Source organism: Protopterus annectens, chromosome 5.part0 (genome assembly GCF_019279795.1).
Source record: "Protopterus annectens isolate FY-2018-M chromosome 5.part0, PAN1.0, whole genome shotgun sequence".
In the NCBI taxonomy this organism is placed as follows: domain Eukaryota; kingdom Metazoa; phylum Chordata; order Ceratodontiformes; family Protopteridae; genus Protopterus; species Protopterus annectens.
In genome coordinates this window covers 1,674,727,337-1,674,743,690 of record NC_056735.1, presented here as the reverse complement: position 1 = coordinate 1,674,743,690, position 16,354 = coordinate 1,674,727,337, and the positions used below count along the sequence as shown (strand labels likewise).

Genomic DNA, 16,354 nt, shown 5'->3' with positions numbered 1-16,354 from the left:
CCTCAGAGGGGCTAAAAACATAAGACCGCCCCATAGAGCACCTACCCCAACTTGGGACCTCAACTTTGTTTTGAAAAATTAACTTTACCTCCTTTTGAGCCAGCTAACACAGCAGAATTAAAATACATCTCTTGGAAAACTGCTCTGCTACTGGCAATAACATCAGCACGAAGAGTTTCAGAATTACAGGCACTAATAGCAGTGGAACCTTTCCTCATTTTCCACCAGGACAGGGTGTCTTTAGGAACTAACCCTACATTTATGCCAAAGGTGGTATCAAGTGTGGCTCTACACCAAACTATTCACTTGCCAACTTTCTATCCAAAACCACAGAACAAAGGGGAGAGACTACTACATTCTTTAGACATTCACAGGCAGTTGCACTTCTACTTGGACAAAACCAAAGCTTTTAGAAAATCTGAACAATTATTGGTAGCATATGCTGCAGGAGCACAAGGAAAAGCCATTTTAAAACAGACTATCTCAAAATGGATAGGACATTGTATACGTTTCTGCTATACTCACCATGGGAAACCTGTACCTAGCAGCATTAGATCTCACTCCACCAGGTCAACAGCCACTTCAACTGCCTACCTCAGAGGAGTACCTACCAAGGATATTTTGGAAGCAGCAACATGGAATTCTTTGCATACCTTCACCAAGCATTATCATTTGCCTTTATACTCCAAATCCAGATCTGGCTTCGCCACTGCTGTGCTGCAGGGCCTTATAGCCACCCCTAATGCCTTATAGAACCATCCTCCCTACCTCAGCTTTGGGATTCCACCCAAGTGTAATGACTGCAGCAGTGTAACGCGATGAACATAGTACAGTTTTGTACCTACCATAAATGTAGATGTTCGATTGTAAACACTGCTGCAGTCCAGGTTACCCTCCATCCTTCCCCTCTTACTTGCTGGTACGTACCTATGCTTTCTACTCTTTACTACCTATGGGGAGTATTTGCTGGTAACTGAAAGTTGTTGTTTGCTTTTCTTATGTATGTTTTATTAGCAATTTGAATTGTCTAGCTATTTGGGGGCACCTGACATCTGGGGCAAGAAAAACTGAAGAAAATGGCGTCAGCTGCATCTTGTATACCCCTGTTGCACTGACGTCCGGGAGGAGGCGACAGCAACCGACGCCGGACCAAGACTTTGGAGCCCAGACCGACTGGGGAACCGCCTGACGGCAAGATAACCCAAGTGTAATTACTGCAGCAGTGTTTACACTCTAACATCTACATTTATGGTAGGTACAAAACTGTACTTTTCCTCCCATAAGTCAACTACGAGAAAGACTTATGCTAGCAAATAGAAAAGATTTTCTTACTGTGCAGAATCTAGAAACTTGGCTTTTCAGCCCCAGTCCATGAAATTCTAGAATTTCTAGCAGAACTTTTTCAGTCGGGAGCGGCTGCTGCTACAGTCAGGGTTCAACTGGCTGCCATATCTAAATTTCATATTGGAATTCTTAATTCTAGCATAATGTCTCATAAGCTCTGCAAGGCCTTCATGAGAGGAACATCTCTTCTTAGACCCCCAATGAGGGATCCACCTCCTCCTTGGGATCTCAATTTAGTTTTGACTTTAATTCTACCTCCCTTTGCACCAGCATCATCATGTCCCTTAAAATTTCTTTCTTGTAAACACTTTTTCTAGTTGCTATTACCTCAGCTTGACGTGTTTCAGAACTCCAAGCACTGTGTTCGTCCTCCATATGTGGTGTTTCACAGAGATAGTTTCTCTGAGAACCAGTCCATCTTGTATACCAAAAATCTGTTCAGAAAACAATTTAAATCAATCCATTGATCTCCCAGTCTTCTTTCCCAATCATAGCAATAAAGCAGAATACAGTCTTCACCAACTGGATGTGCATAGACAATTACGTTTTTACCTCCATAGGACTAAGAAAGTCAGACCAGTTATTTCTCTCCTATGCTCACAATAAGCAAGGCCTTCCAGTTTCTAAGGTGGCTTTATCCAAATGGTTATCTGACACCATTGCCTTTATTTATCATTTTAGAAATACAGCAAAACCAAAAGGTCATTCTACTAGAGCATTAGCAACTTCTGTAGCCTTTCAGTCTAAATTGCCCTTAGACTCAATTTGTGCAGCTGCCACTTGGGCAAACCCTCATACCTTTATCTCTCATTACAAAGTGGATGTGGTCTCCCAGATCAGGGCTTCCTTTGGTTCCACTGTTGTGAAGAGTTTGTTCCAATGAGCTACCTGGGGTTTTTAGCTGCTAGGGACGTTATCCCAAACAGCAAGAATGAAGGTGAGATGGGACAACTTAACATAAAAGAAGTTATGTACCTACCATAACATTCCATGTTAGTTGTTATTCATCTCGCCTTCCTTCTTGTGCCCCTCCTTCTCCCTTCCTGGAGGATTGAGAGGAGTTCACTATTGTTTCACTGGCTGATTTATTTTTTCTTGGTTCACATACCAGGTAATTCTATGACTGTTTACTCTGATCTTATTTTGGTAAATCAGTTTTTAGGTTACTGGTTACTATATATGTCTAGTGTGCACTATCACAAATGAGATCTGGGTAGCTGACGCTGGGCATTCTGGGATAAGGGTTAGTCTCGAGCCAGTAAACCGCTCTCGAACTATAGAAGAAGGCCGAGTCGGAGCCTAGGATTGGCACCAAACTAACATGGAACGTTATGGTAGGTACATAGCTTTATTTTTTCCAGATTGTGTTCTGCCATAACTCTTCCTTGTAGATGAACTATGTAGATGAACATATTGTAAGATATTGTCATACTTTTGCCATTTGTCCCAGGTTGTGCCTGAAACGTTTTTGACCCATTGCTCCTCCCTTGTGAAGACTGTATAAGTAAATATGAAACTATTATTGGTGATTAGTTTGGATACAGAGAAAGTGTTCAGTAGAGTTTGGTGAGAGTTCATGAGCATGGCAGTGTTTGCATTCCCTAACAGTATAACAGTTAATAAGGAGAATATTTGATGTATCAGATGGAAAAGTAAGGTAGGAAGAGTCCTTTCTGATGAGAGTTAACTAGAGGGATTAAGCAGAGTTGTCCTGTTTCTCCTGTCTTACATTTTATATACTTTTGAGCCGGTGGGTAAAAAGTTAAGGGTTCCATAAATTGAAGGGTATAACTGGTGTGATAGTCAAGAAAAAAAAATCTGTTTGTGGATGGTATTCTGTACTTGAGTATGATACTAATGTGCTTTGGGATATTTTAAGATAGTTTCAAGTATTTTTGAGGTATAAAATGAAGAAAAACACAAGCTACAATGGAAAATTGTTTTGAAATTTGAACTAGTTCAATCATACCCATGTGTATTGAGACTTGAAAAGGTGAAATATTTGGAGTGAGGTGATCCTTTTTATTGAACAAGGAGTTTAGGACTACCTGATTTGGAGTACTTTAAAGCTGTGCAATTGATTATTTTCATATAACACAAGCTGAGGAGTGCAGATCAAGGTGGTGATGGTGCAAGGTTAAAGTATTGTTTGCAGTAACATTAACAGAGGAGGTGGTGCTTTTAAGTTGGTGTCTTGGTTTAGAATTGTTGAGACAAAGTGAGACCTTTTGTTAGTTTAATGCTACTAGCAGCCAAAAAATAGTGACACAAAAGTGGCTTTCAAGGGTTAAACATGTTTGTAATGAAATACTGAATATTATAACGGTAATAAAATAGAGATAGAAACATTATTTTTGTGAAAAATTACTGCCTGCATATTTTAAATGCATTTGGGAGCAATATATATTCAAGAAATGCTTAAACAGATGACCAACTTAAGTTAATCAATAAGAACTGTAAAGTAAATCTCTGTTCTAATGCACAAGAGCATAAAAAAGCTGTGATGAAATTTTGTGTGTAATGCATGTACACAGTAATAGTATTGCCATATACCTTTTTCATAGTTCATGTATGTGAATTCGTGTTACAAATTAATGATGCAATAAAGCTATTTAGAAAAAATCTCAGGTTCTGCATTTCTTGTTGGGCCTTAATTTTGAATGCAGAAGTTCCGAGATTCCACAGTACATAAACCTGGTAGGAAAGTCCAAATAAGGTTGTATCATTAGACAGGGTGCAGCATTTCACAGAATAGAGCTTTAGACACTGCAAATAGGTGTACATTAGAGAATGACAGTTTCACTTTTAACACCTCTGTTGCATTAGTACTAAATACAGTTCACATTTTTGCATTCTGTACAGTTTGCATAGTATAAGGTTATTGTAAGCATTGTCTTTGTGTTTTGTGGAGAAAATAACTGTAGGTATAATGTTGTCTTCTCTGTCCATTCCTTAATGTATGGGTCTCTGATATGACTTAGGCCACTTCTATGGATCTGGTGCTCAGGCTCCTCACCTACTCATAATCCCTGTGTAGAGAGCAAAGCTACCCCATATCTTTGCTGTCATAAAAGTTTGTAAGGTCTTGGTGCTCAGAAATGTGTATCAGAAAATAAGAAAATAATTTAAAAGAAAGTACCTTTCTTTTGGGCCAACTTTTTGTTAATGTTTGTATGCCTCCTCTTGTTAGTGTTTATGCTTGTTTTTCTGTATCCTTTTGATATCTTCTCTCTCTCTCCCATTCCTTCCTGGGGATTTATTAAAAATGATTTTTGTTTTCCTTGTTAGGGTTTATTTCCTCGAGGGTTAGTATTTTTATTGGTATTGTTTACCTGTCTCTCCCTCATCCATGAGGATGGCAGGGGTAAGCCTTTTGGATTTAAAAATAAATGCATAGCTTGTTCTCTCAAGCTACCAAATTTAGATGCACACGATAGGTGGTGTGAATTGCATAAAACCTTTACGCGTAGACATCTCCTGCTCTGCCTGTGAGGCCTTTGATCACTGAGCAATTGTGGAAAGATGAGTGAGATTATTCTAGAAGGTCTCCTTCAGCCTCCCTCAGTGGGGGAAAACCTTCTGGATCAGGAAAATCTGCTGCTGCTGCTTCCCCTTCTCCATCTTTTCAAAAAAAAAAATGGTCTAATAAAACCCAAAGAGAAGCAAAGAGAGTTGGGAAAAAAAAAAGAGATCAGAATCAGTAAAAGAGATCCATTGGCTGTTCTAAGTTTTCTAGACCTTCAGAGCCATTTCTCTCTTCTGATTTGACCAGTTCTCTTTTGAGATTTTATAGCTATTGGATCTCGTACACCACCTAGGTTTTCTTTGGATTGTATCTATCCCAGGCTACAGTCTCAATTTTTTCAGGACAGACCCCGTTACCCCTTCAGGTCACCTTTCTCAACTACTTCTCTGGGGTCAGTTATATCTGATTGGAGCTTCACTGAAGTTGATGCAGACAGGATGATGATGAGATTCCTTTCAGACCCAGATCCAGTTGGGTGGGGGGGTCCTTGCTCAGACTTCTTTAAGATCCAGAAGAACCACTTCTTCCCATCACTCTTTAATGGTTCCTTCTCTGATCTACCTGTCGGTCGGAGTCCTTAGGCCCGACTCTTGTCCGGGGAAGATCTGAGGCTCCATACTTAAGACACCGGTGAGTTTTTGAAGTTTGTTCTGACCCTGTTGGACCCATCAGTCTCCGAGCTGAACTGTTGGTATTAACTCCAACTGAGCAAGATAGGATCTTTTTCTAAGAGCGTCAGTACTTGATAGTTTGACTCTGGCATCAGCCTCAGATCCTAGCCAAACAGTGTCTAGGGTTGAGCCACTTTGGGAAGTTTTGGCTCTGACATTGAGGCTCCCCAGATATGTATTGAGTTCGGCTTTCGAGATTGTATTCTCTCAACCTGGAGAGAGGACTACCTTTTCAGAACCAGACCCAACCCGACCCCTATAGGATTTCCCAGGGTCTGCAGCCTACTCTCCTTGTCCTTCAGAAACAGTTTCTGGGAGCCTTGAGTATGTTCTCCCAAGAGAGACCATGTCAGTTTGAGTCCTCTCCTGAACTGCCCTCAAGAAGAGGTACACAGGAAACACAAGTATAAGAGGAGATGCTTGAACCCCTTTGAGGAATCCCATACCATCGACACTGATTTTGGTGAAGGAGTAAGTTCTCCCAGATCCCTCCTTGAAGAGGTCTTATTTGGAGATGTTCTCAAACTTCAACAGAAAGGGGATTGGTCTTCCCAAACACCTTCTCTGCAGGAGTCATTTTTTTCTTGAGGCTTTTGGTTGTGGCCTCCTTACTTCTTGGGTAGTCCCTGCGGCCGATGAGATGTTAGACCTGATCTCCTGAGTGTGGAAGGAACCAGACACAGCTGAGCCTATTCCCAAAAAGCCCAACAAGTTTTTGGTTGCTCCCAAAGGCAACCCCCATTGGAATAAAGATCCTGGTGTACGTTCTGTGGCAGTAGTGGCAGCCACTAAGAAGGAACTTGCAGAAGGTATTTCCTCTGTCCATCTGCAAAACGGAATTATGTGCATTGGACAGGTTTGGGAAGCATGTCTATGCCTTACTGACTTTTTTAGTGATAGAGCTAAATTATTTGATTCACGTTGCTAGTTTCCAGAGGGATTTGGCAAAGGAAATCAACCAATCTCTCCCAGGGACCTTACCTGTGGATCAAAGAAAATCCATTGACTCACAGTTGACTATCCTACAGGTGTTATCCAGTACCTGTATAAGTGTCTCATCTCTAATGTCACAGAGGGTGTGTGTAGAGCAGCTAACACTGGTATTTCCATAAGATAGCACTCCTAGAAGCTGCTATGCAATTGTCAAACATTTCAAGACATCTTTAATCAATACCCCATAGAGGGATCATCTGTTTTTAGTCCCAAGGTTGTAGAGGCTCTCTCAAGAAGTGAGAAGGATGATAAATTTCTGTCTGCCATAAGATATTAAATTCTGTACCCCTCAAAAGACTTTCTTCATAAATCTCAGGGCTTTGCATCTGATACTTCTGGAGAAAGGAGCCTCCAGAGACAGAGGAGGAAACTCTTTAATGGACTTTACCTAAGGGGCACAGGTGGCCTCAACCAAAGATTCAGGGGTCCTTTCTCAGAAAAGACTTTCTAGCCCTCCTGAACTGTTACCCACTATTGCACTCTGGAGGCAGTGGGTGGACACTTATCCATGTACCCAGCAACCTGGGCATCCATCACTCGAGACAAATGGGTGGAGAGTATCATAACCAGAGGCTAAACTAAACCTACTACACAGACTTACTAAAACAGCACTGGCAAAAAATACACATAAATACACAGTCATACTCAGAGGCTGTAAATAAAAACCTGCAAAAGCATCAGAGACCTCCAAAGCAGACACCCAAACAACCTGCACTTCCTGTCACAAACCAGACAACACATAAAAAACAGTCAGTGTGCCGCCCAATCACAGCCCTTAAGGTGAAATAACATACCTAACACGCTAGTAATATGTGACTCTATAGTCAGACACACTGACGTCCCACTCACTAGGCTGGACAAGCAGAAGGTTACTGTTAGCTGCCTGTTGGGAGCCAAAATCCGCCACATAACACAAGCACTCAGGTCACTCCAGAACAAGTACAAATATGACTGTCATTGTTCATGTTGGTGTGAATGACCTGAGATGTACCTCCCTGGACTACATGAAAAGATACATGGAAGAGCTCTCTGATCATGTAGCCCAGGCTGGTATGACCCTGAGTAGCATCCTGCCCTCACCAAGAATGATACATCAGTATAAAGAAAAAATTATCAATTTCAACAATTGGCTAAGCTTCTGGTGTCATTCAAAGGGGATCCAGTGTCTGTCAGCCTTGGACGACATGCTTGACAAGCCACGTTGCTTCGCAAGAGATGGGTTGCACCTGTCACTCCTAGGCTTTTGAATACTGGCCAAGGCTCTTGCTGCCCCATAGTGCCTTTTTTAGGCAAAGCTCGAAAAGTCAAAACCACCTCCGTAAACAGCACAATTAACAAAAAAACTGACGGTTATGCTACTCAACACCAGGAGTTTAAATCTCAAAATGCACGTGCTCGAAGCACTCCTCAGTATGGAGAATGTCGACATCTGTGCAGTAACTGAAACCTGGTTCAAGACTCCAGAGATCACCCCAGCACTACTGGGCTGTACTCATACCACACATTTCGGCCACAAAACACAGACCGAAACACAAAAGGAGGGGGTGTTTCCGTATTCATCAAGGATACCTATACCTCCTGGTTAGTAGCACAGCATGATACCTCTGAGATCTTCCATGTGCAACTAACATCAGGCAAATCTGCAATGGAAATTGTGGCCTGCTACAGATCACCCTCCATGACCCAGGACCACCACTCCACCTTTCTGGGGACACCAGAAAACATGAAGGTCCTACCAAACACCCTGATATTGGGCGATTTCAGTTACCCTACCATTCACTGGGAAAACTACTTGAGTACAAATTCCCAGGCCCAGCGCTTCCTGGAATTCATCAACTGAAACACCCTGGATCAGCTGGTAAACTCCCCTACCAGAGGTGAAAACATATTGGACCTGGTCATCACCAACATGGGCGACATGTGTTCCACACTGGAGGTCAACCCGCCACTGGTTAGATCAGACCATAAACTAATCACTCTGGATGTCCACACCCCACCACCAACCCCAAATAAGGAAACCACAGTAAAAAACTTTTCTAAAGCAAACTTCACCTTACTTAAGACAGAGGTGGTAAGTTTCACAGCCCCCACGCTAAAGGATAATGCTGCCCAAGATGCAGAAACCTTTACAAATGCACTCTATGAGCACCTACAAGGATGCATGGATCGTGCCATCCCTAGCAAAACCAAGACACACTCCTCTAAGAGAAGGAAACTAGTTTGGTGGACCCCTGCATTAAACAGGCTATACAATAGGAGGAGGAAACTAGTTTAGAAAAAAAGCAAATCCCAAGAAGGAAAGACATCCCTGATCAGTATCAGTAAGAAACTGAGGTCCCTCATGAAATCATCCAAGGCCAACTTCGAAAGAAAAATAGCCAAGGATTCAAAAGATAACCACAAAGCCTTCTTTAGCTGTGTTAAGAATCTAAGTGGCAACTTGCAGATATGCACTGAACTAGTGCAAAATAGCACAAAATATACTGAACCTACTGATATTGCCAACATCCTGGCAGAAAGATTCAGTGCAAACTTCACCCCCCTCTCACCTCCAAAAGGGCCCACAACAGTATTGGAAAAGTGTAGTGTCCCAAAAATCACAGATGCACAGGTGAAAAGTAGCCCTTTCAAAAGCCAAAAACACAGCGTCAATGGGACCAGATGGTGTCCCAGGCTGCGTCTTGCTTGAACTACAGAACGAACTAACCCCCCACCTAAACACGCTGTTCAACCTCAGCTTCTCCACAGGCTACGTGCCCATAGAATGGCGCACAGCAACGGTTGTTCTCCACAAAGGAGGGGCCACAACTGACCCTGGTAACTATCGCCCCATAAGCCTGAGTAGCCTGGTCTGCAAGCCTATGGAGTGCATCATCATCAAACTCATTAACAAAGACATTGTGAACCTCCAAACACTTGACCCGACCCAGTTTGGCTTTAAGGGCAAATCATGCCTGCTAAACCTGGTTGTCTTCTTCGAGACGGTCACCAAGGCCATAGACGAGGGAAAGGTGGTTAACACAGCCTACCTTGACCTCGCCAAGGCTTTCGACACCATTCCCCACTCTGGTATTACAGAAAAACTCACCAGCCTGAACATAAACCCCTACATCACGAGATGGGTTGCCAGCTGGCTTACAGACCGAACCCATACGGTAAGAATAGCGGGCTCCAGGTCCGACTGTAAACCGGTCACAAGTGGTGTCCCGCAAGGCTTGGTCCTGGGACCCCTACTGTTCGGCATATACTTCTCAGAAGTACAGGCAAACACAGGAAGACTGTGGCTAACCAAGTTCGCCGATGACTGCAAACTGGGAGCCATAATTGATTCTCCAGCTGACACAGACATCCTCCAAAAGGGCCTTACTGAGATGGACACCTGGTGTCAATCATGGCCTCAAGCTAAATGCCAAAAAATGCATAGTCATCCTGTTTGGGAAAAACAAAACACCCACGAATTACCACATAGGTGGCAGCCCCTTTAATACAGAAGAGGTAATAAGAGATCTGGGACCTAGGTAGATAGTAATCTCTCCTTTGATAATCATATTGCCAAAGTAGTTAGGAAATCCTACTATGTGGCCCATCTCATTACTAAAGGGTTCGCATATAGAAATAGAGGTTATAGTGCCCCTCTACTCGTCACTCATTAGACCAATCATAGAGTACAATGCCCATTTGGGATGTACCTCACAAGACACTTCCAACAGCTGGAAAGACCGCAAAAGTACCTCACCAAGAGTATTACTGGTCTCAAACATACGTCCTATGCAGCCCGACTGAAAAAACTCCAGCTGTACTCAGTGGCATATCTCCTACTCAGAGGTGATCTCTGCCTGACTTACAAAGCCATGTCCAACTCGGAATTGATGGACATGCTCCACCTAAAGAAATCCAAGTCACTGCGAGCCATGCGCTCTAGTGAGCTACACCTTGCCAGAACAATAAATAGAACATGCTGGAGGGATAGATTCCTGTCACTGAGACTCCCATGGTTTGGAACAAAATTCCAAATTACATCAGGCTGAACCCCTCACTAACACTCAAGAGAAACCTTGACGAGTGGATGGGTAACAGAAAATACACCCCTGGGATCACTTCATTGGCTCTGCTTGACAGAGGATCAGTTAATCAATGGGGCGGCAAAAGCTGACACACTCTGGCTAGTCTTGTAAATGCCCTCCGGCAGATAGCCTAGTACCTACCTGTGAACCTGTTTCCTTCCCTTTCACACCCTTCCTCTGTGCCTGAAAAGAACTGCTGTTCCACTCACAAAGGGAAGAAGCCCTTCAGAAATAAGGAAGCATCTAAGTAATTGATTCATCCAAGAGGTCTCTCAGACCAGAAAGGATCCAAAATTTACTCAAAGTTCTTTTAGTGCCAAAGGAAAACTGGGATCCAAGGCCAATTTTGGTCCTAAGCCACTTGAATACGCTTGTGAGCATATAAAATTCCATATGGTCATGGTTCAGTCCATTCTACCTTTACTGAGGAAGAACAACTGGATGTACTTAACTGATCTTCAGTATGCATACTGCAACAATAAAGATGGACAGACACTCCAGGAAATGCCTTTGCTTCTGGCTAGAAGCTAGTCATTTCCATTTCAAAACCCTTTGATCTCACCACAGCACCCCCAGGATGGCAGTAGTGTTAGGTCATCTGCGACTTCAGGGATTCTGGGTATTCCCATATTTGGATGACTGTCTCATCACCACTCATTCAAGCCAGGGACTCCTTGCTCCAAGTGTATGTATTCTTGGGGATTACAGTGAATTTAAAAAGTTCAAGTTGCAACTATTCCACTCTCTTGAGTTCATTGAAGCACTTTTGGACATGACTTCAGATTCTAAAGCTCCCTCAGACAAGAATTACATCCCTTCACAAACAAGCCCAAGAAGTCTTAACTCACCAGAAGTCACTAGCGAGATTAGTTCTCCACCTTCTAGGCTCCATGGCAGCCTCCATCACATACGTGCAGCTAACCAGATTCTACATACAAGCTATTCAGTGGATGCTGATGGTTCAGTCACTAGTCAGGAAACAGCCCATGTCTTCCTAGTGATTCTAATGAACATTTGCAGAGCTCACTTTAAGTAGTGGCTAGAATCGCTGCATGCTCTACCAAGGACATTATTTCATTTGTATTTCCTCCAAGCCACAGTGAGTATGGATGCTTCCCAGCTGGGATGGGGGAATTATCTGGGAAAGACAGTCCAAGGAACATGGTCCCAAACAGAGCAGAGTCTTCACATGAATATATTGGAGATGAGAGCAGTTCTGTTAGCATTGCTAGTCTTTTCAGGGGTCTCTCCCTTTTGATGTAAAACTTGTTCAGACATGTACAGCATGGCAGTTTGGTACATCAACAACTGGGAGGAACTATATCTTATCTTTTGTGTCAACAGATCATGTGAGTATGGTAGTGGGTGATACCTTGAGGCTATTCTAATAGTAAAACATATGCCGGGGAAATCCAGTGTCCTTGCGGACAGGTTGAGCCAGTCTGTCTTGCTCCTTCATGAGTGGTCTCTTAATCTGTTAGTAACCGAGCAGATTTTCAACCATTGGGGCCATCCTTGTTGCGACCTCTTGACCTCTCCCCATAGCACCAAATGCAAGAAGTTCTTTGCTCTAGTTATCCAAGAGAGGAGTCATCCAGGAATGCTCTAATGCACCCTTGGTCCCTGGAACTCCTTTATGCCTCCTCCCCTTGATACCACTGATTCCAAAGTTTCTTTAGAAACCATCTGCGATGAAGGTCACAGTCATCCTCACAGCCCCTTATTGGCCTCGACATGTCTGTTTTCCCTTTCTCTGGCCTTAACTAGTCCACCCTCTCTGGGAGCTTTGCTCAGACCCAGGTCTTCTCTCTCATCTGAACAAGTCAGTCTCTCAAACTGACCACATGGCTTCTCTGTTTCCAGTGATGGTTCCACAGTCCAGCTTTTCATCTTAAGTTTTCCAAACCCTTGACTAGGAAAATGTATAAAACAAGATATAAAATGTTTTCTGTTTAGGCAATTGAAAAAAAATATTGACCCTTTTTCAGCCTCTCTTCCAGCAATGTTGGACTTCTTTGCACATCTTTCTCATTGTGAAGCAAGTTATTCCACAGTCAAAGTAGAGTTAGCTGCAATATCCTCTTTCCATATGGGTGAAAATCATATGCCCATTGTATCTGTCAGATTTTCCAAGGCTTTCCTCCCAGGTACTTTTCTGCTATGTCTTCCACTTACAGGTCCACTCCCTCAATGGGATAATACTATTTTTTTTTATCATGTTCTCATTCCAAGATGGCTGTAGTGGACCTTGCCTTGGCTCATCAGGATGTTTTCCACAGGCTGTAAGTCATTCAAGTCTTATGGTTGCCAACACTGTCATATTTTTAAATTTCCTATTCTTGGCAGGCAAGTTCATTATAAGGTAGCATGCTTTCTACATGGAGATAGAGTTGTGTGAGGACCCTGAGCACCAGATTCAAAGTTTAGAAGTGGCCAAAGCCAGTCAGAGGTGAGATCCGAGCATACATTGAGGAAGGATGGAAACGGGCAACACAGATCTGTCGTTATGGTGAATACATTAACTTTCATTTAATGTAGTTTAATGCAGACTTTCTGTAGGGTTTATTAAAAGATAGTTGCATGTTTGACACAGTGTTGTGTGATTTTATATTTTATTTAGTCTAAGATTCTGGGATAATGCAAGTTTTAAATATTGGAGTCTGATGTAAGAGGAATTGGTTGCAGTCCTTTATCCTTATATCAGTCTTATTTTTTTTAATATTAGTTCTGTCCAATGGTGAAAGACTCTGTAAGATATATGGTGTCTACTGGGGAAGATGGGACACTCTGCTTCTGGCAGTGGGATGTACATACCATGAAGTTCAGGTAAGTGAAGACTTTATTTGCAGTAATATTTTAACAGATCTTTCCAGATTTATGATCGCTGCTGTGGCTAATATAGGTTTTAGTTAACTGTATAGAAATAGTATGGAGAGCGTTCTCTTCTGCTTTACCTAATGGTATGCATACACAAAATTGTCTGATTAATTAGCAGTGCACCTTTGGAGTAGCGAGCAATAGAAACTATATTGTTTGTGGTAATGCTAGTCATTGGATCACTTGCAGTAGCCTAAGCTGCAGGGGTTGTCCTGCCATCTTTGTTGCTGATCAAGTGCTTGCTTCCCTGCTGGCTTTGAGTGATTAACTTTTGACTAGTGCTTCACCATGTCTGGGCAAATAAGTACCCTACTGAAGGAGTACCTTCCACTCATTTATTAATTTTTTTGATGAAAGGTTTCTCTTTTCTATCCAGAGTATTCACTAAAGGCTTGAACTGGTAATTTTAGTGGTTGGCACTAAATTTTTTTTTCAGATTTGATGTATTTTGGTCATGGTTCCATGTTGGGCCAATGTATTTCAAGTGATTGGATTTTTTGAGAACAGGTTTACTTTTTGATAAACTTGTGGCTAAGACTTGAAATTTTGTAGGGTTGGCATTAAAACTGTTTACCTCAAAATGTAATTTTCCTATCCGGTTGTTTCACTGACTGTCTTAAGCCCAACTACACTCTTGTCATCTACCTTTTTTTGGTAGATAGATGGCCCTGTGTCCCTATGGGGGATCAAGGAAGTGACTGTGTGATGGTCCTTCACTAAGCTACGTTGAGGAGCTTCATTCTTGGGGAAAGAGCCATCCTTCGAGACTCTTTTCCTGGGGATGGGTCTCCCAAAAAAGGGAAACACGAGGTTAGATATTTATTTCCTCCTAAAGGGAATAATCAGGATTGTCTAGGCTTTGTTAAAGATTTGCCTTTTTGTCTTTAATTGCTGACTCTCCTTCATTTTAAAAAGAAAATATTTTCCTTTCTCTCAGATTCTGATCCCCTTTGTGACCAACAGGATTTATAGGTTCATAGGTTGATACTAGGCTATCAGCCCTAGGGCCTATACAAGCCTAGCCATAACAATTCCCTGGCTATTTCTTCTTGTACTGTTTACTTCCCTGGATCCCTGTCTAGCAGGGTGATTGACATGATCCCTGGGGTGGAATTCCTTTCTCCCATCCAATCGTCAAGGTTCTTTTTGAAGAGGACCAAAGAGGCACTCTGCTTGACATGTATGGACAATCTATTCCAGAGTCTGTGGAGTCTCTGGGTCAGGAACCTATCCCTCCAGCATATTTTGTTTAGTGTGTTGACAAGGTTTAGATCCCTGGAGCGTGTGGCTCTGAGGGATTGGGATTTCAAGTGTAGCATGTCCAACAGCTCTGGGTTTGACATGGCCTTGTATGTTAAGCAGAGATTGCCTCTGAGTAGACGATATGTGACAGAGTATAGCTGGAGTTCTTTAAGGCGGTCAGCTTAGGGCATCTGCTTTAGGCCTGTAATTCTTTTAGTGAGGTATTTCTGCGGCCTTTCCAGTTGTTGCAGATGTCTTGAGAGGTACATACCAAACTGGGCATTGTATTCTATAATGGGTCTAATGAGGGATGAGTACAGTGGGACAATGACCTCCTTTTTTCTGGATGAAAAGCCCTTAGTGATGAGGTGTGCCACATAGAAGGATTTCCTGACTGTTGTGGCGATGTGGTTATCGAAGGTGAGACCACTGTCCACCTGTGTCCCTAAGACTCTTATCACACTTTGGGTGTTTAGTGTACTGCTACCTATATGGTAATTCACGGATACATGTTTTTTCCCAAAGGGGATAACTATACATTTCTTGGCATTGAGCTTGAGCCCATGGCATTGGCACCAAACATCTGTTTCTGTAAGGCCCTTTTGTAGAGTATCCACATCATTTGGGGATTCAATAATGGCTCCCAGTTTGCAGTCATCTGCGAACTTTGTTAGCCAGAGTCCCTTAGTGTTGGCCTGTACTTCAGAGAAGTAGATGCCAAACAAGAGAAGGTCCCAGGACTGAACCCTGAAGTACTCCACTTGTCACTTGTCTGGAGCTGGATTTGGAGTCGGCTACTTTAACAGAGTGGGTTCTATCAGTAAGCCAGTTAGCAACCCATTGGGTGACATAGGGATTAATGCCCAGCTTAGTAAGTTTATCTATGATTCCAGAGTGGGGGATGGTGTCAAAGGCCTTGGCAAGGAATAGGCTGTGTGGACCACCTTACCCTTGTCCATGGCACTGGAGACTGATTCGAAGAAGTCAGTCAGGTTCAGGAGACAAGATCGGCCCTTCACAAACCCAAACTGGGTGGGGTCCAGTTTTTGAAGGTTGTCATTGTCTTTGTTTATAAGTTCCATGATAATACGCTCCATGGCCTTACAGATAAGGCTTGTCAGACTGATGGGACGGTAGTTTCCGGGATCCAAGGTGGATCCCCCCCTTGTCGAGTGGGATAACTGTAGCTCTGCGCCACTCAGTGGGCACGAAACCTGAGGTGAGGCTATGATTAAACATGACCTTTAGGGTGAGGTGCCAGTTCATATTGTAGTTCATGTAGCACACAGCCCGGGATGTCATCTGGTCCCATGGATGCTGTATTCTTAGCTTTGGAGAGTGTGTTTTTTACCTGTGTGGCCGTTACCGGAATTTGGCAATCTTCCGGTATTGAGATGGGCCATTTAGGGGGTGAGAGAAGGGTGAAGTTGGCACTGAATCGATCTGCCAGGATATTGGCAATATTCTTGGGATTTAGACAACTTAATAATGTGTTTCTCAGATTCCCATTCCGTAGTTTTAGGAATCTGACTCTGAAAGTTATTCTTCAGAGTCCCCTCTTGAAGAGTTTAATTTGTCTGATAAATTCTGTAATGTGCATCCGTTCCACAAATTTTTTTCTAACCCCAGGTCAGATC

The 16,354-nt window shown here is 42.8% G+C and overlaps 1 protein-coding gene across 1 annotated transcript in view; it reads left to right on the top strand.

Moving 5' to 3' along the window:
- Positions 1 to 16,354, top strand: part of BRWD1 (bromodomain and WD repeat domain containing 1) — a gene marked incomplete in the record, with an annotated part of 4,378,631 nt that overhangs the window by 848,583 nt on the left and 3,513,694 nt on the right. Inside the window, 1 exon segment of the mRNA XM_044071461.1 lies at positions 13,324 to 13,424. Within this exon segment, the coding sequence (XP_043927396.1) occupies positions 13,324 to 13,424 (101 nt within the window).